The sequence below is a fragment of the Fusarium graminearum genome, chromosome 1, assembly GCF_000240135.3.
Source record: "Fusarium graminearum PH-1 chromosome 1, whole genome shotgun sequence".
NCBI classification, from domain to species: Eukaryota; Fungi; Ascomycota; class Sordariomycetes; order Hypocreales; family Nectriaceae; genus Fusarium; species Fusarium graminearum.
The window spans coordinates 11,192,353-11,216,892 of NC_026474.1; the positions used below are offsets into that span (position 1 = coordinate 11,192,353).

Here is a 24,540-nt window from a genome sequence, read left to right on the forward strand (position 1 = left end):
TTCAAAAGCCACGTTGATCATCTGTTCACCGTCCCAGAGGAAAATCGCCGAGGACCTAGTCAACAAAGTAATTGTCCTTGATTCAGCAGATGCCGAGTCACTCGCAGTAGAGTCTAGGGTTGAGGGTCAAATCGGCTCATCGAAGGACGCTGCATTTGTGCAATTTACCTCGGGGAGCACGGGGAAGCCGAAAGGTATCATCATAGAGCATAGGGCTATGGCTACATCCGCGAAAGCCCATGGCAGAGCCATGCATATGGACGATACTACAAGGACGATACAGTTTGCTTCGTACACATTTGACAACAGTGTTGAAGAGATCTTTACCACACTTCAACATGGCGGTACTGTCTGTGTCCCCTCAGATTCTGAAAGACTTCATGATATTGGGGCTGCTATGGCCCGTTATGGGATCACCTGGGCAGACCTAACCCCAACCGTCGCCTCTCTCATCCGGCCTGAAGAGGTGCCTTCACTCAAAACTCTTTGTCTTGGAGGAGAGGCAGTCAACCAAGATGTGGTAAGCACCTGGGCAGGCAAAGTTGAACTCATCAATGGATATGGCCCTGCAGAAGCATGTGTAACCTGCATTTGCTCGACAGAAGACCTTGCAGGCCCTATCAGATCAACCAATATTGGGGTTGGCGTCGGCTGCAACACATGGGTCGTTGATACCCGAGATAGTAACCGCCTTGCCCCAATCGGTACCGTTGGAGAGCTCCTAATAGAGGGACCAATCTTAGCTCGAGGCTACCTGAATGATCCGGAACGAACAGATGCAGCTTTCATCACCAACCCCACTTGGGCAATCCGGCTCCAGCCAGGTGTCGACAGGCAATTTTACAAGACCAATGATCTTGTTCGGTACACTTCTCAGGGAAGCCTCATCTTCATTGGTCGGTCTGACTCGCAGGTCAAGATTCGTGGACAGAGGGTTGAGCTCGGAGATATCGAGTGGAATCTGTCCTCATTTGAAGACATCGAGAAAGCGATTGTTGTTTGGCCCACGCAAGGTCAGTGCTCTGGCCATCTAGTTGCTGTTGTTACATTGAAGAGTGACGAAGGGGCTATCGTGAATGGGCCGACGTTGACGATCAGGCAAAACCGGGAGGTCAAAGCTACCGTTGCGTCTGCAATGGAATGGGTAGTTGAACATTTGCCGTCCTATATGGTTCCGCAGGTTTGGGCTGTGGTGAATCGGATACCTCTCTTGCCCTCAGGAAAGTTGGACAGGAAGTCTGTTATTGCGTGGGTAGATGAGATGAGCAAGGACGTGTTCAACCAGCTCAAATTGTCTGGTGATGACCACGACGTTTCTTGGGAAACAGCGACAACTCCTGCACAGCAAGAAATACAGATCCTTTGTGCCGATCTACTCAACAAAACACCGGGCGAAATCATCTTGTCGCGATCCTTCATAGGCCATGGAGGAGATTCGATCTCTGCCATGAGGCTCTCAACTATGGCTCGTAAGGCTGGGTGGACCGTGTCAGTTCAATCCATCTTACGTGCCAAGTCGTTAGCTGGGATTGCATCTCAAGCGAAACCAGTGCAAACTGCCATGCGAAAGAGGATAGAAGAACAAGAGAATGTTGCTTTTGAACTATCCCCTATCCAGAAATTGTTCTTTTACAATTATCCTGAGGGGGAGAACCACTACAACCAGAGTTTTGTCTTTTCTTTATCAAGAACCATTGAGTTAAGTGTTCTATCAACAGCTCTTGACAAACTGGTGGCTATACACTCCATGTTGCGAACACGTTTCTCAAAGTCCTCCAATGACTTCTGGCAACAACGTGTCATTTCAGAATCTTCTTGTCACTTGGACTACCACGATATTGGAAGCATGGACCAGCTCGAACCTCTGATGGCTGATATGGAGGCTAATCTGGATATATGCAACGGACCTATCTTCAGGGCTAGTCTGTTCGACATTAAGCCAACTAGGAGCCAGGTACTATTTCTCGTTGCTCATCATCTTGTTGTTGACCTAGTATCCTGGCAAGTCATACTGAAGGATTTGGAGTCACTTATCCTACTAGATGCCTCACCACGTGTACCTGATATCTCATATCAGGCCTGGTGCGCATCAATCCGGGATCGCAGTTGTGAAGTTGCGGCCAGGACTCCACCTACGTCTCTGTCTTCCATCCTCCCGAAAGCAGACCTTAATTATTGGGATCTTGATACTTCAACAAACACTTTTGAGAATACTACAAGATTCACATTCCAGCTTGATCAACACACCACAAGCCTCCTCATTGGTAGTGTCCACGAGAAACTTTCTACAGAGACCATGGACATACTCTTAAGCTGCCTGAACATTTCTTTCAAGCAGACATTCCCTGATCGATTGCCTTGCACTATCTTTTCTGAAGGTCACGGTCGAGAGCCCTGGACTGGAGATATTAATCCAGCTGAGACAGTTGGCTGGTTTACTGTCCTGAAACCTTTCTTTCTCGATATCGATACCAAAGACGGGCTAGTACGGAGTCTAGCCATGACCAAAGATGTTCGGAGATCTATGGAACGCGATGCCTTGACAGGCTTTGCATCACTTGTTGATACAAATCTGAAGACGAGTCCTACAGTTGAAGTGCTTTTCAACTTTCTTGGGCATGCTCAAATGTTTGATGTCAAGAATTCCTTGTTCACACCATTGAGTGGTCATAACCAACGGACTGATGTCAATGTCAAGGCTAGCCGAGATTCCATATTTGACATCCAAGTTCAAACCATCGATGGAGAACTGGAAGTACAAGTCATGTACCCCAAGCACCTATCTCGATCCGTGCATATCGAGACATGGATGCAAATTTACCAAAGCAATCTGCAGAACACCGTATCTGAGTTGCTTCATTTCGACCCCATCCCAACATTGGCAGATATTCCTCTTCTTGATCTTTCTTATGATGAGCTGGAGATACTATGGAGGCAAGCCCTGCCTTATCATGGAATTACAGATACGACCAACGTCGAAGACATCTACCCGTGTAGTCCCATTCAAAGGGGGATGATTATCAGTCAGAAGCAATCGCCAGACTTGTATCATTTCAACCTTATCTGTGAATTGTCATCGAAGGCCGGCTCAGAGATCGATCTTGGCAAATTACAAGACGCCTGGGAAATGGTTGTTGCTCGACACCCCATCCTGAGATCACAGATCATTGAGTGGCCAGTTGGTTCAAATTCTGTTTACCAGCTTGTTCTTCGTCAGGTTTCGGCTCGACCCAGCCTCTTCTTCTGTCAATTTGACGACAATCAATTTACCAACAAGGACATTACAGGCGGTGGAGTCGAGGCCTCAGGCTTCTCTCATGAACTGCGAATTTGCATGACGACTGATCAAAGAGTCTTTCTGAATCTGATTATGAACCATGTCTTCACAGACGGTAGCTCAATGACAATCATATTGGAGGATTTGATCTCGGCATACGATGGAATATTGTCTCTCTATGGACCTCAGTTCAAGAACTATATCGAGTTCTTACTAACAGAGACCGATCGTGTGGAAGATGCTTCTTTTTGGAAAGAATATCTAGATGAAGTCACACCTACCTACCTCACAGCCCCCAGTCCTCGACACACGATACGCGAATTGCAGGTTCAGACTTCTGTACTTGATCTTGAACTTGATGAGATTACCCATTTCTGCACTTCAAACAGTGTCACACAATCCAATCTTTTTCAACTTGCTTGGGCTCTTGTACTACAAGCATACACAGACTCCAGCGATGTCTGCTTTGGCTTTCTCAGCTCTGGTCGAGATGCTCCAATCGAGGGTATTTCCCGAATGGCCGGGCCTCTGATCAACATGCTTATTGCTCGGTTTGCTTTTGGGCCTGATATGACTAGTCTGCAAATTTTGAAAAAGGTAAAGGACGACTTTACAAGAATGATAGACCATCAATATTTATCTTTGGCCGACATCCTACACCTACACCAAAATCGCCTTCAAGGAAGACCAATGTTCAACACCGTCATGTCCTTTCAAAAGAGGGATGGCCAAGACAAGAAGCATGGTAGTAGCTTGCACCTTCTACCGGTGGATGGCGACGATCCAACCGAGTTTGACTGTTCTGTTGGCGTTGAGATCACTGGCCGCGAAATAGCTCTAACATTATCTCACTGGACTGACAAGATATCTGGTCGCAATGCGCGTCATCTCACAACGACCTTTGAGACGATTGTGGCCAGTATTGTTAGGAAGCCCGACATGGCTATCAAAGACATGGATGCTACGTCCATTTCCCAATCGCGCCAGCTTACTGAATGGGCTCATGTACCAATTAATCCTGTCGATGAATGCCTCCATACGACCTTTGAACGTTTTGCCCGACAGACACCTGACGCGGAAGCTGTCTGCTCAGCGGATGGATCATACACCTACAAAGAGCTCAATGACATTTCTCAGAAACTGGCCCGATCGCTTCGCGACGAGTATCAGATACGAAGAAACACACTGGTGCCATTCTGTTTCGAAAAGTCATCATTGGCAGTTGTCAGCATGATAGCTGTTCTCAAAGCAGGAGCCGTCAATGTTCCCATCAATCCAGACCTCCCTCACTCGCGGATGAAGTATATACTAGAGGACATGGAATCGGAAATTGTCATTACTTCATCTAAGCTGGCACCACTATTCCAAGGACTTGCAAAGCCTCTTGTATTAGACGAAACATTATTTTCTGGACTTGAGGCAACTATGGAAACAGTATGCCCTGCTTTGGAGCCTTCCGATGCAGCCTATATCATCTTCACGTCTGGTTCCACCGGTCATCCAAAGGGTATTGTACTAGAACATCGAAACCTGGCCACTGCTTGCAACGCACAGGCAGATGCTTTGGGCATCACTTCCCATTCGCGTATCTTACAGTTTGCCAGCTACCACTTTGACATGAGCTTGTCTGATCATTGGTATGCTCTGACTCGTGGAGCTTGCGTCTGTATACCGACTGAAGAAGAGCGATTTTCCGACCTCTCTGTTCCGATTAACAGAATGAAGGTTGATACGATCTTCGTGACGCCAACAATAGCGGGCCTTATTGATGAAACGATGGTACCTACCTTGAAGTCCATCACTCTAGGGGGTGAGGCGGTAACCAAGCATATTGTTGACAAGTGGACTCCCATCTTGACACTCAACTTTGCTTATGGGCCTGCCGAGATTTCTGTCTTCTGCTGCTGGAGGGGGAATGTTGAGAAAGGGACCCCTCCAAGTAGCATAGGACGCCCTTTGAACTGTCGCATATGGCTCACAAAGCCTGAAGATCCAAATATGCTAGTGCCGGTTGGGTGCATTGGTGAACTCTGTGTCGAAGGACCGCAGGTCTCCAGATGTTATTTCAAAGACTTTGAAAGGACCAAATCGAGTTTCGTCAACAACCCGGACTTTCTCAAGGGCGACAACATTGCAACTTCGCGAAGGATATATCGCACTGGCGACCTCGCGCGCTACAACGATGATGGAACACTTGTATTCGCTGGCCGTAAGGACAATCAGGTCAAGCTTCATGGACAGCGATTAGAATTGGAAGATATTGAGTACAATTTGTCAACACACGATGCGATTAGGCACGGTTTAGTGGTTCTACCGACAAAGGGCCCTGCCAGAAACAAACTGATAGCGGTCATTACATTATCAAAATACCTCGCCAACACGGAAGAGCCTTCTCTACGCCAACTGTCGCTAGGCTCAGTGTCAAGCCTCGTGGATATCCCAGCTGTCATTAACTACATGTCATCTCGGTTACCAGCCTATATGGTACCTCCAGTCTGGATCGTGGTGAACGCAATACCGATGAGCCCAACTGGAAAACTCTTCAGGAAGAAGGTTCTCGACTGGCTCTCTGATTTGAGTGATCTTGAGTATCAAAGTGTCATAGAACGTGCGAATGCGGGATCGTCTCTCGATAGCGATCCCACAGACTCAGTTGAGATCGTCCTACAGAACACGATTGCCGATGTCCTCGGACTACCAATCTCGACTGTCGGTCTTGGCAGGTCTTTTATGAGTCTTGGTGGTGACTCCATCTCTGCTATACAAGCTGTGTCTCGTTGCAAGGCAAGCGGGGTGACCTTGACTGTCAAAGATATCCTCAAGAGTCCTAGCATAAGAGGTATTGCTGCAGTCGCCCGGAACTCTCGCGTGAAGTACTTGGAATCGACATTTGAGACAGACGTCCAGTTTACCTTGACACCAATTCAGCAACTTTACACGCAGAAGATCAACAGCAATGGTTTTCAACAACATGTCACCCTCAAGGTTGCTGATGGTGTAACATCGGCAGGAATCAAGGCTTCACTGGAGAAGCTAATCGATGCTCACCCTATGCTTCACTCTAGGCTTGTCGTCAACTCCCTTGCGCAGGTCATAGATAAGGAGCAACACTTCTCTTTCATGGAAGCCACTATTGACGAACACTCTGAACTCGTTCCTCTGGTGAACCAATTGAGGTCGACTATCAACCAGGATTGCGGTCTCATGTTCGGAGCTTTACTGTTCAAGTGCTTTGACAACAATAAGTATCTTTTCTTGACTGCCCATCACTTGGTCGTTGATGAGGTGTCGTGGTCAATCATTCGTGAGGATCTCGAGTCGTTGCTACTTCATGATCATGTTTCAGTTGCACCAACACTTGACTTTCAAACTTGGGCGAACTTGCAACGCGACTATGCTTCTCAGTCGCTTGATCCCTCTGTGATCCCTAGACAACCTATTCAAGAGGCGGTACATGACTATTGGGGGGCCAACCCCTCCAACTGTGTCGCAGATGTGATCACTGTAACAGTGGAAGTTGATCCTGAGTACACTCAAAAGCTCATGAATGAGTGTAATCGGACTTTCAACACTCGACCAGTCGATATCATGATAGCGTCTATGATCAGGGCTTTCGGTCAGATCTTCACAGATCGCCCAGCCCCAACGGTTTTTGCCGAAGGTCATGGTCGTGAACCCTGGAGACAAGACCTAGATGTCAGCCGGACAGTTGGCTGGTTCACTACCATCTATCCCGTCAGTGCAGGAGACTATACTAGTCCGATTGACTTGCTCTGCAAGACAAAGGACAGGCGCAAATCCATCCCAAATAATGGCTGGTCGTATCTCACCTCCAGCTATCACAATACCAAAGGTAGAGAGACCTTCAGGGCGCACGAGAATATGGAGGTCCTATTCAACTATCTGGGAAACAACACGACCTCTTTCAATAAAGGTTCTATCCTGGATCCAACCACTGAATTTGATGAAATCGCTTCCTTCACTCAGAGCAACGTCCCTAGACTAGCTCTGTTTGAGATAAATGCCGTCGTTGAGGACGCCAAACTGCAACTGTCCTTTGCTTGGAGTAGGCAGCTTGGTTGGCAGGACGAGATTTCACGATGGGTCAATGGGGTCCGAGAGTCCCTTCTCTTCTATGCTATGACATTACCTAACACCATTCCAAGAATGACATTGAGCGACTTTCCTCTTCTTCCCTTATCTGAGCAAAGTCTCCTGAAAATGATAGAAGACGTCAAAATTCGATCTGGGCTCCAGGAACCTATTATAGAGGCAGCGTATCCCTCTACTCCTGTACAAGATGGCATCCTGCTCAGTCAGATGAAAGGCAATTCTCATTACGGCATCAACTTCCAATGGAAGATGTCCTCTCGCAACCTGGCTCGACCTATCACAACGGAGTCAATCGCTAGAGCCTGGGGCTTTCTTGTAAAGCATCATCAAATCTTGCGCACCGTATTTGTACCAAGTGTTCGGCCACAGGGTATCTATGACCAGGTTATAGTCGGCAACTTGGAAGCTTCCATTACAATTATTGAGAGTACCGAGCGACTGGATGTTACCCGTCCAGTAAACACTGAACACACCAATACCCTTCATTCGACGAAGTCGCCATTACACTCACTGGAGCTCTACTATTCGGACGTGGGCGAGGTTACCTGTCAACTCTCTATTAGTCACGCATTGGTTGATGGTACAAGCATGGCTCTTCTCTTGGAGCAGCTTATTTCCAACGTTGCTGATGCCAAGGTTGAAAGGGCGCTATCCTTACCATTTCAAGCCTACGTGGAGCGTATGCACAGTCATAGCACAGAAACGACAGTCGAACTCTGGAAAGAACGACTAGCCGGACTCACACCTTGTCATATCGCTCAAGATTCATATGGTGGTGGAACGAGAGGCACCTACCCTGATTCTGTTGAAATCAGCCTCGACAAAGGACTATGCCGATCCATCTTTGATTTTAGTAGGACTTTCTCTCTTACACCAGCTACTATCTTCCAGCTGGCGTGGGGACTTGTGCTTCGAGCATATACCAACTCGGATGACGTTTGCTTCGGTTACCTTTCATCTGACCGTGATATGCCGCTCGATGGAATAGAAGAAGCAATAGGTCCCTACATCAGCATGCTCATCTCCCGGATCAGCCTTAGCCATGATACCACGCTGATGAAAGCTATGAAATCAGTCCAACAGGACTATTTAAACATCAAGGAACATCAAGTCGCTTCTTTAGCCTCGATACAACATTCACTTGGGCTTTCAGATAAACCGCTGTTCAATACAGTTTTGTCTATCCAGAGACAAAGACCGGGACGGTCGTTTTCTGTAGAGGACATCGCTTTTGAGTCGATTTCAAAGAATGATCCCACAGAATATGCTTATGTTGTCAACATATTCATGGACGGTGAGGAAGGCATATCACTCGATCTATCTCATTGGCGGCACGAAATATCTCCCGAGATGGCTAGCAGTCTTGCTCACAGTCTTGTACAAGCCATCACTCTGGCTATCGAGAAGCCTGAAGAGCGAATGGCAGCTATCTCTGTCTGCAGCGCACTTGACATGGAAGCACAGCAAGCTTGGAATAAACCGCATTATCCCCAAATTGCTGAAACCTGTCTTCACGCAAGTTTCTCGGAGCAGGCCGAACAAAGACCAGCTAGCCAGGCCATCACGGCAGCAGATGCAGATCTCTCATATGCTGCACTTGAAGAACTGTCTACGAAGCTTGCAGCACATTTAAAGCAATTGGGCGTAAGCAGGGAAGTCCTGGTACCAATTTACTTCGAAAAGTCGGCCCTCGCCATTGTATGCATGTTAGCAATCTTGAAGAGTGGCGGCGCTATTGTGCCTCTTGATCCCAGTCATCCCCCAGAACGGATCTCAGCCATTGTTCGAGCAACTGGTGCCAAGCTAGCTCTCGCATCAAAGGCTATGAGCTTCGAATGTTTCCAAGACATAGGTACGTTGTTGCTAGTTGACTTACCCATGCTACAAGGTCTTCCTGATAGGATCAATCTTGAACCAAGCAATGTCCAGCCATCAAATGCCGCTGCGGTTATATTCACATCTGGGAGCACCGGAATACCAAAGGGTGTCGTCTTGGAGCACAGATCACTCTGTATCAGTATGGAGTCTCACGCTCAACTTCTCGGAATTGGACCTCATACTCGCACACTCCAATTTGCCGCATTTGTGTTCGATGTCTCTCTTCATGATATCTTTACAACCCTCCTCAAGGGTGGTTGTGTCTGTGTACCGACAGAGTATGAGAGGTTGAATGACCTCTCGGGAGCTATCAATCGTATGCGGGTCAATTGGGCATGTTTGACAACGACCGTTGCTTCATCGTTGGCGAAAATGGCACCGTGTCCGTCTTTGACAGGCATTGCACTTGGCGGAGAACCTTTGACTGTTGAGTGCGTCACCGCTTGGCAGGGAAAGGCTGCGTTACACAATTTCTACGGCCCTTGCGAATCATCGATCTTTGCTACTGGCAGATGTCACGTCAGCCTTGCTTCTCAAAGAAGTGACATTGGTCGGCCAATCTATGGTCAAGCATGGATTGTCGATCCCAATGATCACAATTTACTTCTTCCGACAGGTAGTATAGGAGAGTTGCTCTTACAAGGACCTTTACTTGCACGATGCTATCTTGATGACCAAGAGAAGACCAATGCCGCTTTCATCCCTGCACCTATGTTTGCTCAGCAACACGGGGCTCGTGAGCAGAGCCGCTGTTACAAAACTGGTGATTTAGCGCGGTTTGATTCCAGTGGCTGCATTCACTACATCGGAAGAAAAGATCACCAAATCAAAATCAATGGGCAGAGAGTCGAGTTGGCAGAAGTCGAACATCATCTCCGTGAATGCATTGACTGGGATGTGGATATCGCGGTTACTCAAGTTCTGATCAATGGAACCAAACTGTTGGTTGCTTTCATTTCACTTGACGCCGGGTCTCGCCATACCAAAACCACGATTGCTTCAAGCCTCGGACCCCAAAGAGAGAGACTCCGACACACTCTGGCCAGGCTGGAAACAAGGATTATGGATTACATGATTCCCAAATTCTTCCTACCAGTCACAACAATGCCCCTCACAATTTCAGGGAAGACAGATTACCTTGCACTTCGACAGATGGCCACAAGTGTTGAATTATCGTCACTGCAGAACTACACCATAGCCACGACAACAGCAATTAATCAACCGCAGACCCCAACAGAAGCAACTATCCAGAAGATATGGGGGGAGGTTCTTAGCCGGAAGCCATCCAAAATCGGTACTCAGCAAACATTTGCACAATTGGGCGGTGATTCCATCCTGGCCATGCATGTTGCTACAAAGGCGAGGGAAAACGGCATTGAGATTTTTGTACAGGATATCATAAGGTACAAAACTATCCAGAAGGTCGCTGAGAGGTCTACCAGGACTCGATCAGTTGCAAACAAAGAACTCGAAAGAGGCAGGTTCGCACTTCTTTCGATTCAAGGGAAGGAACTACGACAGATCATGCAAACCTGCGCCTCCCGGTGTGGCTTGGACGGCATCGACCAAATGGAGGACGGCTTCCCGTGCTCCCCGACGCAAGAAGGTATTCTGATCAGTCAAGCCAAGTCACCAGGTCAATACCTTATCCAACACAGCTGGAAGGTCATTTCTGACAAACCGAGAGACTCCGTGTCAGAAATAGACGTCAGCCATCTCATGAAAGCATGGGGTTCTGTCATCCAACGGCACCAAGGCCTACGCTCATACTTCGTTGAAGTCGCCCTGCCACAAACAAACTACATACAGATTGTCGCGAACAACGTCGTTCCTCCAATCCGCTGTGTTGAATGCGACAGCCTTGATCAATTGCAGAAAATGGACAACAAGGATACAGTTAACCCCGTTCCACTTCCTTATTCGGTCCTGATCGGCAAGTCAAGATCTGGGGATGTCTACTGCAGGTTAGACATAGACCACACATTATCTGATGCCTCTTCTTTAGAGATAATCATCCGAGACATCTCTCTTCAATACCTGGGTCTGGCACCGGTAGACTCGTCTCCAAAATTCAGCGACTATGTAGCATTCCTGCAGAGTCAACCTGTAGTTCCAACCCTTGGCTACTGGAGACAATATCTTGAGAATGCTTCGCCATGCTATTTCCCCCAACTCAACCCTTCGAAGGACACCATCTTCAAACGAGGTGCCTCTCTTCAGTGCAGGCTGTCCAGTGCACAGATGTCGGCGATACAATCCCTGAGAGTGGAGTACGACATCACACTCTCTGACATCTTCAAAGCTCTATGGGCCTTGGTTCTACGGTCCTACTCGGGTACAAACAATGTTTCTCTTGGCTATGTCTCCTCCGGTCGCAACGCCCCAGTCTCCGACATTCACGATATTGTCGGTCCTTTGATCAACATGCTAGTTTATCAAACCACCTTACGATCGGACACAACACTGATTGGACTTGTGAGGGATGCTCAAGAAGCATACTTGCAGAGTCTACCCTATCAGCATTGTGCACTAAAGGACATCATCCACGAGACGGACTGTGCGGGTACTCAGCTTTTTAACACAGTAGTCAATGTCCTGAAAGCACATGACAAGAGACCTGGCCCCATCACCTTCGAATCACAGCCAGGAGACGGAGATATTGAGGTAAGTGATGGCTACTCTTACGGTTCGGATGGCAAGAAGCTAACCCATTGACTTCAAACAGTACGATATCCATCTACAGGTTTTGGAATCTCAAGCGGGTATTGAAGTGACGATGGATTATTCCACTTCACTGATGATCGAAAGCCAAGGCCTCGATGTATTTGACACGTTGATGCAAGCGCTGGACAGTTTTATCAATTGCCCTAGTCAACGTCTCGAAAACGTAGACTTGCTCGGCAACAGAAACTTGGTCAAGATTTTGGAACTATCGCAAACAACACCCCACTGCACGATTGAAGCTACCTGCTTACATCATGCTGTTGAGAAGCAAGTAAGATGCCAACCCTCGGCACTTGCAGTCGTCACAGAAGTGGGAACCCTTACGTATGAAGAGCTGGACTGCATGGCAAATCGATTGTCGCATCATCTGATTGACCATGGCGCCGGTCCTGAAGTCGTTATAGCATTTTGCTTTCAAAAGAGCTTGTGGGCGATTGTTGCCATTCTAGCAATTCTCAAGACAGGTTCAGCTTGTGTTGCTTTGGAGCCAGGTTATCCCACGCAAAGAAAACGCTCGATCGTCCTGGAAACTAAATCGGCACTGATCCTCACGAGTCCAACTTGTCAAGATCGTGTGTTGGGTTTGGGCATAGATGTTGTCACAGTTGATGCTGCAGGTATCAATGACCTCCCAACAGTTCAAGGTACACCCAAAACTACGGTCTCACCTAGCAATGCCGCCTTCATTGTCGCGACGTCAGGAACTACGGGCGTTCCTAAGTGCACAGTTCTTGAGCATCGAAATCTTGCTGCTTTCACCCTCTGTCTCCCTCAGATGGGAATGACTAGCCAATCCAGAGTTGGCCATTTTTCTGCTTACTCATTCGACGCAAGTATCATGGATACTATCCTGGCTCTAACCCAGGGAGCGACTATTTGCGTCATTTCTGAAGAAGACCGCCTCAACTGCCTGGCTGATGCCATGTCACGGCTTCAGGTGACCTGGTGTTTTCTTACCCCGACTGTCATACAAATGCTGGAGCCTGAACAGGTACCTACCCTACAAACCATTGTAAGTGGGGGCGAAAGGCTGCCAAACAACTTGGTCAGGAAATGGGCAGACAAAGTTAATCTTATCAAGTAAGTAACCTATCTTCGCACTGCTCCAAAGCTAGGTTTTTGATACTAACCCTTGATCAGTGGCTACGGACCCACCGAAACATCAGTTATTTGCGTCTTCACCAGACCTTTGGAGCCTACCGATGATGGAAGCAATATTGGACGACCTCTAGTGTGTCAAGCTTGGGTTACTGATACAGCAACAACTGAGAGGCTTCTGCCAATCGGAACCGTGGGAGAAATCGTCATCCAGGGCCCTAATGTCGGACGCGGATATATGAACAGCCTTGCCAAAGCACAATCAGGCTTTATCGACTCGCCATCATGGTCTTCCAAGATAACCAAAAACATGTCCGGGCGGTTTTACAGGACTGGGGACCTCGGTCGCTTGAATCACGACGGCAGCTTCACGATTGTAGGGCGCAAGGACGACCAGGTCAAACTTCGCGGGCAACGCATAGAGGTTCACGAGGTGGAATACCATATCAACCAGAGTCCCGTTATACAGGAAGCTATTGTTGTGGTTCCTGTCGAAGGACCATTCAAGCAGAGACTCCTGGCCCTTGTGCGACTCAAGGATGCCCCCTGTTCGGAAAGCAGCTGCAATGAGTTGCAGTTGTTGGAGGGATTAGCTCGCAAAGCATCGGCAGCCCCATTGATCGCCAGAGCGCGGAGCCATATGGAAAAAGAAGTACCACGACACATGGTCCCAACCCTTTGGATCCCAGTGCAGAACTTCCCTAGGCTTACCTCCGGTAAGACAGACCGAGGAGCTATATCTCGATGGGTCAACAACCATGATCTACCCCATGATATCGGCTTCGAACATTTTTCTCAGTCTGCCAACTTTTCTCCGCCCACTTCCAAAGTCGAGGCCACCTTGCAGTCTATCTGGAGCGATATTTTAAAAATTCCACGCGACATGATTGGGGTTGACCAGAGCTTTTTCACCATTGGGGGCGATTCTGTGCTTGCAATCCAGATGATCACCAAAGCTCGCACTGAGGGATTAGTGATTACTGCAAGGCAAATATTCGAGCATCAGAAGATCTCAGCAATCGCTCTTGACTGCAACCGAACCGATACTGCAGGACTAGTGAACAGATATGAGACGCTGGGCATTGACCAGGACTTGCATATCGACGAGCCGAACATTGATCAATTAGAGAGCAGGTACCCATTATCTCCAATGCAGGAAAGTATCCTGAATGCTCAAGAGAATGGGGCAAACCTGTGGCATGCTAGCTTCCTCTTCGAACTTCAATCGCCTCAATCTTGCGGCAAGGTCGATCCGGAGAGGTTCATGGAGGCTTGGCAAAAGGTAGTGGATCGTCACCCCATATTACGGACGATTTTCGGAAAGGATGAAGAAGGGAATCGACATCAGACTGTACTCAGAGACTACGCAGCGCCTATGGAGCTGCTTTCGGGACCCCTTCCACCCGACTATACTACTATACAAGGAGAGGAGAGCCCTCCTCATAGGTTGGTTCTATCACAGAACTCTGATGGGAAACTTTTGGCGCAGTTTCATTTAAGTCACAGCTTGTATGATGGGGTTTCTCTAAACCTGATATGGAACGACTTGCAAGCTCTCTACACCAACGGGCAGTATAAGCGACCCAGTCCACCCTACCACCATTTTATCACCTACCTTGGAAAGTCTGAACGATCGAGATCGGCTGACTATTGGAAAACTCGTTTCAATGGCATCGATCCTTGTAACTTTCCATCTGAGGGCATCGTGCCTGGGAACAATCATTCTTTCGAAGAAACCACCGCACGCATTGAGCATTTACCGAGAATCAAAGAATTTTGCCAACGACGCGGTATCACTTTTGGGTGTTTATTCCAAGCAGCCTGGGCTCTCGTATTACGATACTACTGTGGTCGCAATCATGTTTCGTTCGGATACATGGTGTCTGGGCGTGATGCACCAATTGACAACGTGGATGAGATTTGCGGCCCGCTGATCAATCTCTTACCCTGTGTCATCCGCATACCGAAAGCCACTCTAGTGTCAGCGTTGTTTGAGACTCTTCAACTTGATCTCGCTGATAGTTTGACGGTAAGCCAGCAATTACTGTCATTTTACACGTACTGTCTAACCCTAATAGCACCAAAATTGTTCGTTGGTCGATATACAGCGAGTGGTCTCGTCGGATATACCCTTGTACAAGACGTATCTCAATATCCAGCACTTCGCGGAACGGTCTCCATCTGAAGATACGGCTCTGAAGATGAATTATTTACAAAGCTCTATGCGTGATGAGGTAGGTTCCGCCAGCGCAGTATCGCTGTCCATGTTACTGACTGTGTACAGTATGCCGTGTCTGTTTATGTGACAGAGGTTGAAGGTCATGTAGCCATTCGCATGTGCTACTGGACTGCATCTCTGTCGGCAAGCCAAGCTAAGGAAGCTTGCAGTATGATCACGGCTGCGGTGGGATCGATCGTGGAGAGTGATGAGTCACTCTTAGTAGAGCAGGTGGATTTGGGCCTGAGCAAAAACACCGACGGTTTTTATCTGTAATGGGTAGAGGGTTAGAATGAATGGATCGTCGTGGATGGGGCGGTATCAGAATGATTCTATGTGATGTTCAAATTTGTATTGCTTATTAGCTAAAAGTCTATCTTTGAAAGTTCCGCCACAGTTTCCATAAGGAGAGCTATCTTGCCAATGCAATCTTGTGAACGAGGGACGTCATGGCCTCCGTCATGAAGTATAACCTCTCGCTTCTTACTGTCGCAAAGCTCTATAACAGCTTTACCAAAGTCAAAAAATGGGTCCTTTCTACCGAGAACATGCAGGGTTGGGATGTCAACAGTGTGTCGTGTTTCATTCGGCTTGTTGTCTCCGGCTAAATGGTTAAACAAGTACGCTCGCTCAGCCGACGCCGTATCAGCAATTTCCGAGCTTGAGAGCCCAAAGAACTCAGGCAAACTCTTTTCATAGTCGACTACATATTGTGTGCAATCAACTCCTATTTCTCCAGAAGGCGCTGTCGGTAGCACACTAGAGAAAAGGATAGCAAACTTGAACAGGTTTACTCCGGTTGGTGCCTGGTGCTGGTGTGAAATCAACAGGCCAACAGCCAATGCAGCACCTTGGGAAAACCCAATGACTCCATCGTAAGGACCATCTTCAGTTATCACTGCCTGTACGTAGGCATATGCAGAGGCGACATCCTTCGCAAAGTGGCGACGATGCCAAGCCAAGAACGGTCCTGAAGAACGAGAGTCCACGCCGGGAGCAGCATTGACTTGGCAGGGGCCATCGAGGAAATCTAGTGTGTAGCGTTCTGAAAGTCTACTGACAAGCGGTGCTGGAAATAAACGGTTAGCTGCTCAGCCGTTTTTTGGCAGAAAAGGACCGGATACTCACCCAACTGGCTCTCCAAAATATCAGAGTTGGTCCCGCGACCGTGCAAGCAAAGAAGACGCATTTGGCTGATATCAGGCCGATCTTGTCTCGCGTGAAGCGTGCATGTTGTGGAGTACCGAGGTTCTAGGAGTCGTGCTGTTTAAGATGTGAATGGAAATTCTGCGATTATGTATGCAGGTAGCTCAACTGGTTAATCGCCGACGTGATTGCGAAGGATACAAAAGGAAGGTCTGGCGTAGTGGAACGATGTACTCTAAGCTGACCGATGACCAACAGCATAATGGTGCATATGGAGACAATCCTTCTGCAGTATGGAGGGTGGTCTGGATTGTGCCGTTAGAACCAACACGAGGTAAGAATACTTCATTGGTCTGTCGGCTCTAGCTTCAAGGGCTTTCCGTGATATGATATATAATTATCAGATGTTGAGATGGCGTATTCCATTGGCCCTAGTAGATAACAGAGGGAACTTTTGCAGAGCCGGGACAAGGATCAGCGGGGGATAAGAAAATGTCAACCAACGACCCCTGAACACTCAGCCACCAGCGGTTCTCGGCTTTTATTATGCTTAAAATTGATGGAGCACTTCGCGAAACTTCGCCCTTTGTAATGAATTGCATGTACTGGACGCGTTTCAAAGACATAAGAGATATTTTCCTTACTCAGGTTCCACCTTGTAGACAAGTTTTGCTATCTCTGTGTATCTAATGTTTTCTCAAATGCATCTACAAACTATGGGTGCTTCAGAGCCTGATCCACCGAGTCAGCCGCATATGCGCAATACCAACAGTGGTCAGCCCTCAGAGTCATTTAGCTACGAGCATCGGAGAAAGTTACAAAATCGATTAGCACAGAGAAGATACCGTAAGTTCCGTTACAACGCGTTTCATCATGTGTACTACGGCTTAAATGATATCTAGGCAGCAAATTGAAAAGTCGAATTGACGTTGGAGATGAAGCTGATGATGACCCCTGTCAAGAACACACGTTAGCTAGCCAAGAAAGAAATACGCCAGTGTTACTGGGCGCCGAGGACATTGCCTTGGAATCGTGTATGAACATCACAGACGATTTACTGCAGGCCTATCAAGGCGATTGGGATACTGCAGAGTGCTTTGACGACATGGACAATTTCACGGAAACAATGCAGTGCAACCAGGATCTTATGACCTACCAAGAGCAGGGTCAACTCAACAATAACCCAAACGCCTTGGTTTCACCTTCAGACAACAATGTTCTACAAAATGGCGTGCACTTAACTGCGCACAATCAAGCACAAAGGCACAAGTGTCGCGTTACTGCGGACCAGAATAGTGTTACAGGTGCAGAGGTTCCATATCAGAGACATTTGCCAGAAAGAACAGTGTCTAGCTCTGGAAACTCTTCAAATACAAACTGTGATGGCTCCACCGCAGACGGCACCAGAGGGATGCAAGATTTAAGCCCTCAGCGTGGAACAGGCCAGACCGGAAGAAGAGCGGGCAATATTGCCACATTGAAAAAACTATTGTCTGAGGATCCTAGCTGTTCACAAAAGACAACTGGACCAGTTCTCGTGTTCCAAAGCTCCAACCACCAAGAGAATCACACCCACCCAAGGCATAGATCCAGGACATGGAGCATTGGTAGCTCCAAACAACCTTCATCGATTTCTTACCAAGAGAAGCTCACAACGAAAGCCAACAAACTGTTCTCAGACCTTTCGCAGCTTTACAAGTTTGGCGTTGAGCTCGACATGATACACTATGATGAAGAGTTCCTGCAAGATCTCTCTACTGTCAAGGACAGGTTCAGGCAACTTGTCGATCCAGGCCTCGCAGATTTGGATCATTGTTGTGATGATGATACAGATCAATGCCGAGCGAAACCTGTACAGCATTTCGACGCTCATCTCTACAAGAGTCGACGGATCACAGAACGTCAACATCAACAATTGGAAATTGACCGACCGAACCCTGATCCAAGAGATTCGACAACAAAAGCGACATTTACAGAAAGTGATTTCGACAGATATAGACACGATATTCCCCATGGTCAAGGCAACAGTCGAGTATCTACTGGTCATTCAAGCCCTCGATGGACGCCGCCGATTCTTCCTGGAAGCACTGGAGGCTCGAGTCTTAGAAGTCCAGCTGGCCTAAAAAGGATGCACGAGTATAGACCAGACAATAGATATAAGGCAGGGTCCCGGCACGAGAATTAGTGTCCAAATTGTAGCCATTTCGCCAGTTGCTATTGCTATTAGAGGAGATAAGGGAAAGCGAATCAATCTTACGCCTATATTCCAAGCAAGCGCATTAGATAATCATTAAATAAAAAGACATTACCATGATGCTCATCAATTCGCCTCGGAAAAATACAAAAGAATACTCCAAGCAATATAAACATCATAACCATAGCCAGCACTACATAGCATTGTAAAACTAAATTCCCAGCATATGACAAATCCTAGAGGCTCGTAGCCCCAGCGATCTTTGGCTGAGATTTCCAGTCCACTATAGAGCGGCTGCCCGGATCTACATCACCCGTAAGAGTTCCCGCGGCGGCCCACGTCGGATGAGTTTTCCTGAATCCATGACGATCATCTCGTCCATATCCTCAAGGACGCCATCGAACTTGTGCACGATGGACAAGATGGTGTAGTCTTCAAACTCGATCTTGATACGATCACGTACCATTCGAGCCGATGCTTCGTCGAGACTAAACAGATGTCAGCTTTCATCATATGAACAGATTAAGCATAAGCTTACCTGCTTGTTATTTCGTCGAGAACCAGTATCTTCCAGCCTGAGTCTGGATGATATTGGGTCCGCCTTTTCTTGACGATTGCGCGGGCCACGCTCAGCAGCTGTAGCTGACCGCTAGACCATGAGCTCTGGGAAAACAATCCTTCGAGTCCACCACGCTCCTCCACCAACGTCCAAAGTTGCAGGCTTACTAAAACCTCCCTCATGACTTCGGTGATCGGCCTTGGAAAACCTGCAGCGTTTTCATCATATGGTCCTGATGGATCAAGATTTTCTTTCAAGGAGACATCTGAAAGAAAAAAGCTGTTTTGCGTGATCGCATTGAGACGATTTTGAACAACTTGCTGATCAAGCTGTGAAATATCCACGTCTCCGATGGATATCATTCCAGACGATAACGGCAGAATACGAAAAAGGCTGGAGACTAGCGTAGATTTACCACTGCCTGAGCGTCCAGTAATGGCCATCTTGGTTCCCGGTCTGATTGAGAGGTTCATAGAGTCCAGTGCTAGATGGCCATGGCCCAGAGTTCCTCTTTCTTCCAAGCTGTCCTCAGTGTCTTCAGACGAAGACTTTGGCTGCAAATAAGCGACGGTAACATCTTTGAACACAATACTCTGATCGCCCTCATACCCTGCGTGAAATTCATGACCACAGCCGTTGGCAATAGGCGTATCACGGGAAAAATCCTTTATTCGGGCGATGGCACCAAGTGAAGTCTCCATCGAGGCCCAACAACGAATCAGCATGGTGAGATATTGGTTGAAAGATGTCAGATTCACTAAAGCCACACCCATGTCTGAACCTGATGTTCCGGATCTCGTCTGAACCGCCACGACAATGAGAAGCGTAGCTAGACAGGCAACCATGAGATCAAGTACCAGAGAGAGCCATCTTTGTACCGTGTAAAGAAGATAGATAGGCTGCTGCGAGTCGTCCAGAACTTGAATATGTTTCTGTTTGAGGAAAGAACCAAAACCTCGGCCATAAGCACGTATCGTATTGATACCTAGAATGGTCTCCTTGAAATTGGTGTACAGTGGCGCCTTGGCTTCTATGTCTAGTAGACGAAGCTGACGTGATGTGCGAAGGTAAAACCTCTGGATGAAGTAGATTACTGACAGACAGAAAGGTATTGCCGCAGCCATGTAATTTGCTGTTGCTGATATGACAGCAGCTTGTACAAGGCATATACACGCAAACAGGAATGTGTTGACAACAGCCAGGGGCAAGCTGTAATCCACAAGCTGCATATCTTGGTTGAATCGGTTTAGGGTGATTCCGTCGTCTATGGTCAAAAAGTATGACACGTGAGCGTTGAAGACAGTAGCTAGAACCCTGAGATGGAGTTTTATAGCTGACCGAGTTACCATGGTCACCATGGAGGTCCAACAAGCCAGATACAAGGTAGATAGCCCGAGAGCACAGAGAAGAGCATAAATACCCAGGTAGAACCCATCCGATCTTCTGTTTGCGTCTCCAGTGGCATCTGACCACCACTGGACCCAGATAGTTGAAAACTGATAGCAGAATGCGCAACTTAGGCAGAGGCACAGAAAGGCGATAGCGTTGAATCGGCCACATGCGCGAGCATAAAAACTGTAGATCGTCCAGTCACCGGTGGGACGTCGCAGGTCTGCCTTTGCTTCAACGATTTCGCGGCTTGGTCCTGGGGATGTGTTGTGCTCAGCGTGCTCTTGTCCCTCCTTGTTGTCGGATACACCAGCATCTCCCTCTGTTGTACTCGTCACCATGATGATGTTCTCAGCGCTGCTTGGTTCTGTAGTGGCAGTGACAGTTCCTTCCTGGTCTATGATGAGTGCGTTATCCGCTTGAGCAATTATATCGCCTTTAACGTCAGCAATTATCGATTCCATGAAGTGAGGAGCTACTAAACTTACGACAATCGGTGGTGATTAAAACAGTGATATTACCACTGCGGAGCAGACCTCCATCACCAAACAGGGCCTGAACAATATGCCGAGACGTAGAATGGTCAACACCACTGAGAGGATTGTCTAGAAACAAAATAGGGTTCTGGGCATAAATAGCGCGGGCGAGAGCCTAGACAGGTTGATTAGTAGCTCTCACAGACTACCATCAGGTGGGCACATACTATACGCTGTCTCTGCCCACCACTGAGACTGTTACCCTCATTGCCAACCTCGTGCATGTCTCGGCCCGAGAGATGATCAAGATCCTGTACCAAAGCACATGCGTTGAGAACTTGGTCATACCAATGCTGGTTCAAAGCTGCACCACAAGTGATGTTGTGACGAATAGATCCACTGACTAGCCATGGGGTCTGCTCACAAAGTGACACATTACGATGCTTCAGCCACACTTGGCCACTGTTATGACGAACGAAGTTGAGTAGGCCGTATAGCAATGTGCTCTTGCCGCAACCAACAGGGCCCATTATGACTGTCAAGGCTCCGTCCTGGATCTCAAAGTTGCATGAATTGATAACGTCACTGTCAGCTTTCCAGCCAAATTTCGCCTGCCTGACTATGATACTGTTTTCAAGAGTTCTCTGGCTGGTGTAGTAAGATGAAATAGACGGCTCAAGTCTGTCGAGTTCCTGATCTTCCATTGAAAGATCTGTTCCAGGGCCCCTCAAATAGACGCATCTTTTGTTCAAAGACATCTTTTCATCTGGCAACTTCTTTCCATCCGATGATGTCGTTGAAGAGACAAAGTTCTCGATACGCGATAGAGATGAGAGACCAGCTGCGAAACTGGGGAGACTCTGAATCAATACCGAAATCGGAGCTGCAATGATGTTTATAAGGCTCAATGAAGTGAAGGCTTTGGAAGCAGTGAAATTTGAGTCGTCATTGATTCGTAAAATGATAGCGTAAAGCGCGAAAGTGACGAAGGGCCCTAGCACAATTGTTCCTTGGGACAAAACAATGATTGCGGCCATAAGTCTGCGAAAGTGAGTAGATGGGATAATCTCTTCAACTCGTAGACGCTGCAGAAGGCTGCTGGCATAGCCACCAATGCCCAAGATGCGGACTTCTTTCAGATTACCAAGGACAGCTGAAGTCGCATTAACACGTTTCTCAACGGCGGCATTCCAGGTGCCCTGCGCAGAACCAATTCTCTGTGTGACAGGCACAGTGACAGCCACGCATACTATCGGATTGTTAGTCGGAGAAATGGTCGCACATGTCTTGGGGAGTTGCTGACCTATAGGAACAATGACGGGGGCAACACAAGCCCAGGACATGTATGATGCCAGTACGTATATCGCTATCGCTATCTGGGCTGTACTGGCCCAAAGTTCATGAAGGTCCTCAAACCCAAGCATGACCTTTTCTACATCAACAGTCATGAGAGTAAGGCTACCTGTGTCCAAAGAACCTGGCGCAGTCGATTGGAGAGCACTGTTATAGATCAGACTGACAAGACTCCCACGCACCATCATCATCAGACGATTTGTCAGATGCCAATAGAAAGCGCTGGAGAGCTGTACTCGTCAGAAGATGCTGCGGGGGATGTGAGTGACAAGCATACCGCATAACCAACAAATGTAAGAACAAATGCCGCAACAAGGAGATTCCCTTCGTTGACTGATCTCTCGTCATGGCTGAGGCTTGTGTAGGATACCGCAGTATGAATTAAAAAGGGCTGCGCGAGAGTGAAACCCAAGAGGAATAAACGAGGTAGTATTGGTAGTAACAGGCCCAGACGTAGCTGAAAGAGTTCACGCAGCAGAGACAAGTTTTTTGTATCTTTTAACAGTCGGACTATTGCAAAATAAGTACATGGGAGCCCTATGGGGTAGATTCATTGACTGACAAAGTTTCGGTTCAAGTTGTCGACTTTTAAGGTCTTCAGAAAGTGGTGTCAAGGTTGCCATGGAAAGAATCGTGTCGTAACCCAACCGAAGCAGAGGGACTAGCCAACCAAAGATAAGACGAGCCAGTGGGCTTGCCAGCTCTTCTGGACTGTATCGGACAGAGTCGAACAACAGGCGGCTTTTTTCGACATTTTCCACGATAAGGACGAATGTTTGCAACAGAATGCTGATGCTATAGACGATGGGAATAGCAGAAACACCCTTCATTAACCAAAGTGTTCGGGTAGTAGCAATATTGAGTAGGATATGGGCAGAGAGATAGAGCGTTATCAATATGGATGGACGCCATGAGTGACTGTGACGAAACTTGGAATAGAGGCCTATTACGAAAAATGCTAAGCATTCTATAGCTGCAGTCGCAATCGCTAGACCCCGACACGGGGCATCCGCAAGAATGGTCAAAATGAGATGCGCAATGGCGATGAAACACATCACGCCAATCAAGACCTATCCGAACGATTGATTAGAGCTCTAGGTCATTTTCAAGAGTTCGGTTACGGTAAGAGTATCGTACTAATTTCAGAACTAATAGAACTCCAAAACGAGCAATCCTCGGTTCATGATGAAGTGAACGACATCCCCAAGCAACGCTCAAGATAAATATGATGGCAGGCAGCAGGGAGAAGAAGATGAGTTCGAAGAAGAATGTGAAGTCTAGTCCGCCGCGGCAGTGAGGCCCGGCCCAAGGGCCAAACGAAGCATCAATTAACTTTGAACATGCCATCATGAAAGATAATTTGGTTAATCGCTACACACTGAGGAAGACAGGCGCTGTATGTTGTGAGGTAAAAGCCAAACCACGGTGAAATGCGAAAAGCGAAAGGTGAGAAGCGAAAATGCAGAAATTAGCAACCAGCACGGTTGAGCTAGGCTGCCATGGTTTATTGCAAGGGGTAACAGTATTGAGCTTGTTTACTGTTTTCTCCCGGTGCAAGACAAGGGTAGATCCAACGGGATACAAAGGTTCTCAGAGATAAACAATAGTTCTTGCAGATTACCAAACTCTTTTGGTGCAACTTTATGCACGGTGATCAATTTTGTCAGCTTACCTACCCTACTTGGAAATAGGAAAAGCAGCTATCTAGGTACTCCTCCAACTCGCCAAGATATTGTACTTGGATACCTGTGTACATGGAGACGGGTGATCCGAGGTGAGCGGAACACTACGCCCGCTCAGGCATGGTTAGACCAGTACGTACCTGTCGGATCCGAGTTCAATCCATACCACGATTGGTAGTTAAGCGAGACCTCCCTGGCTCAGAATGCCCTGTTGGTATTGCCTGACAGGGATTATGATTACCCTACATGTATGCAAAGTCAAAACGTCAGCTCATTCTGGCTGGCAATTACCACTGTTTCCACATCAGCCTGTCCATAAACTTGTGTTTCTGATACTTGAAAAGTACTTTATAGAGTCAAATGATCATTCTGGCTGGGCGCAGTTAGGACTGGCGTCAAAGGACGGTTGGGAATTACGAGGACGAACGAGTAG

At 47.6% G+C, this 24,540-nt stretch overlaps 4 protein-coding genes across 4 annotated transcripts in view; 2 read left to right on the forward strand and 2 right to left on the reverse strand.

Annotated features, from left to right (window-relative positions):
• FGSG_13783 (uncharacterized protein) overlaps positions 1–15,584 on the forward strand; it is a 29,066-nt gene extending 13,482 nt beyond the window's left edge. The window contains exon 1 of the mRNA XM_011321240.1: positions 1–15,584. This exon is cut by the window's left edge and continues 13,482 nt beyond it. Coding sequence (XP_011319542.1) covers positions 1–11,983 — 11,983 coding nt within the window. The 3' untranslated portion in view covers positions 11,984–15,584.
• A 62-nt stretch (positions 15,585–15,646) lies between these two features.
• FGSG_10545 (uncharacterized protein) lies at positions 15,647–16,511 on the reverse strand. Its single transcript, XM_011321241.1, has 2 exons — positions 16,437–16,511; positions 15,647–16,377 (listed from the first exon to the last, which is right to left on the reverse strand). The coding sequence occupies exons 1-2, from the start codon at positions 16,495–16,497 to the stop codon at positions 15,674–15,676; spliced, it is 765 nt and encodes a 254-aa protein (XP_011319543.1). The 5' UTR covers positions 16,498–16,511; the 3' UTR covers positions 15,647–15,673.
• Positions 16,512–17,170: 659 nt separating this feature from the next.
• Positions 17,171–18,639, forward strand: FGSG_10546 (uncharacterized protein; the record flags this gene model as incomplete). Its single annotated transcript, XM_011321242.1, has 2 exons — positions 17,171–17,300; positions 17,357–18,639. 2 exons carry the CDS (start codon positions 17,171–17,173, stop codon positions 18,637–18,639), a joined length of 1,413 nt encoding a protein of 470 aa, XP_011319544.1.
• A 143-nt stretch (positions 18,640–18,782) lies between these two features.
• FGSG_10547 (uncharacterized protein) lies at positions 18,783–23,414 on the reverse strand. Its single transcript, XM_011321243.1, has 4 exons — positions 21,300–23,414; positions 21,085–21,247; positions 19,187–20,963; positions 18,783–19,136 (listed from the first exon to the last, which is right to left on the reverse strand). Exons 1-4 carry the CDS (start codon positions 22,614–22,616, stop codon positions 18,953–18,955), a joined length of 3,441 nt encoding a protein of 1,146 aa, XP_011319545.1. The 5' UTR covers positions 22,617–23,414; the 3' UTR covers positions 18,783–18,952.
• Between the last annotated feature and the right edge of the window lie 1,126 nt (positions 23,415–24,540).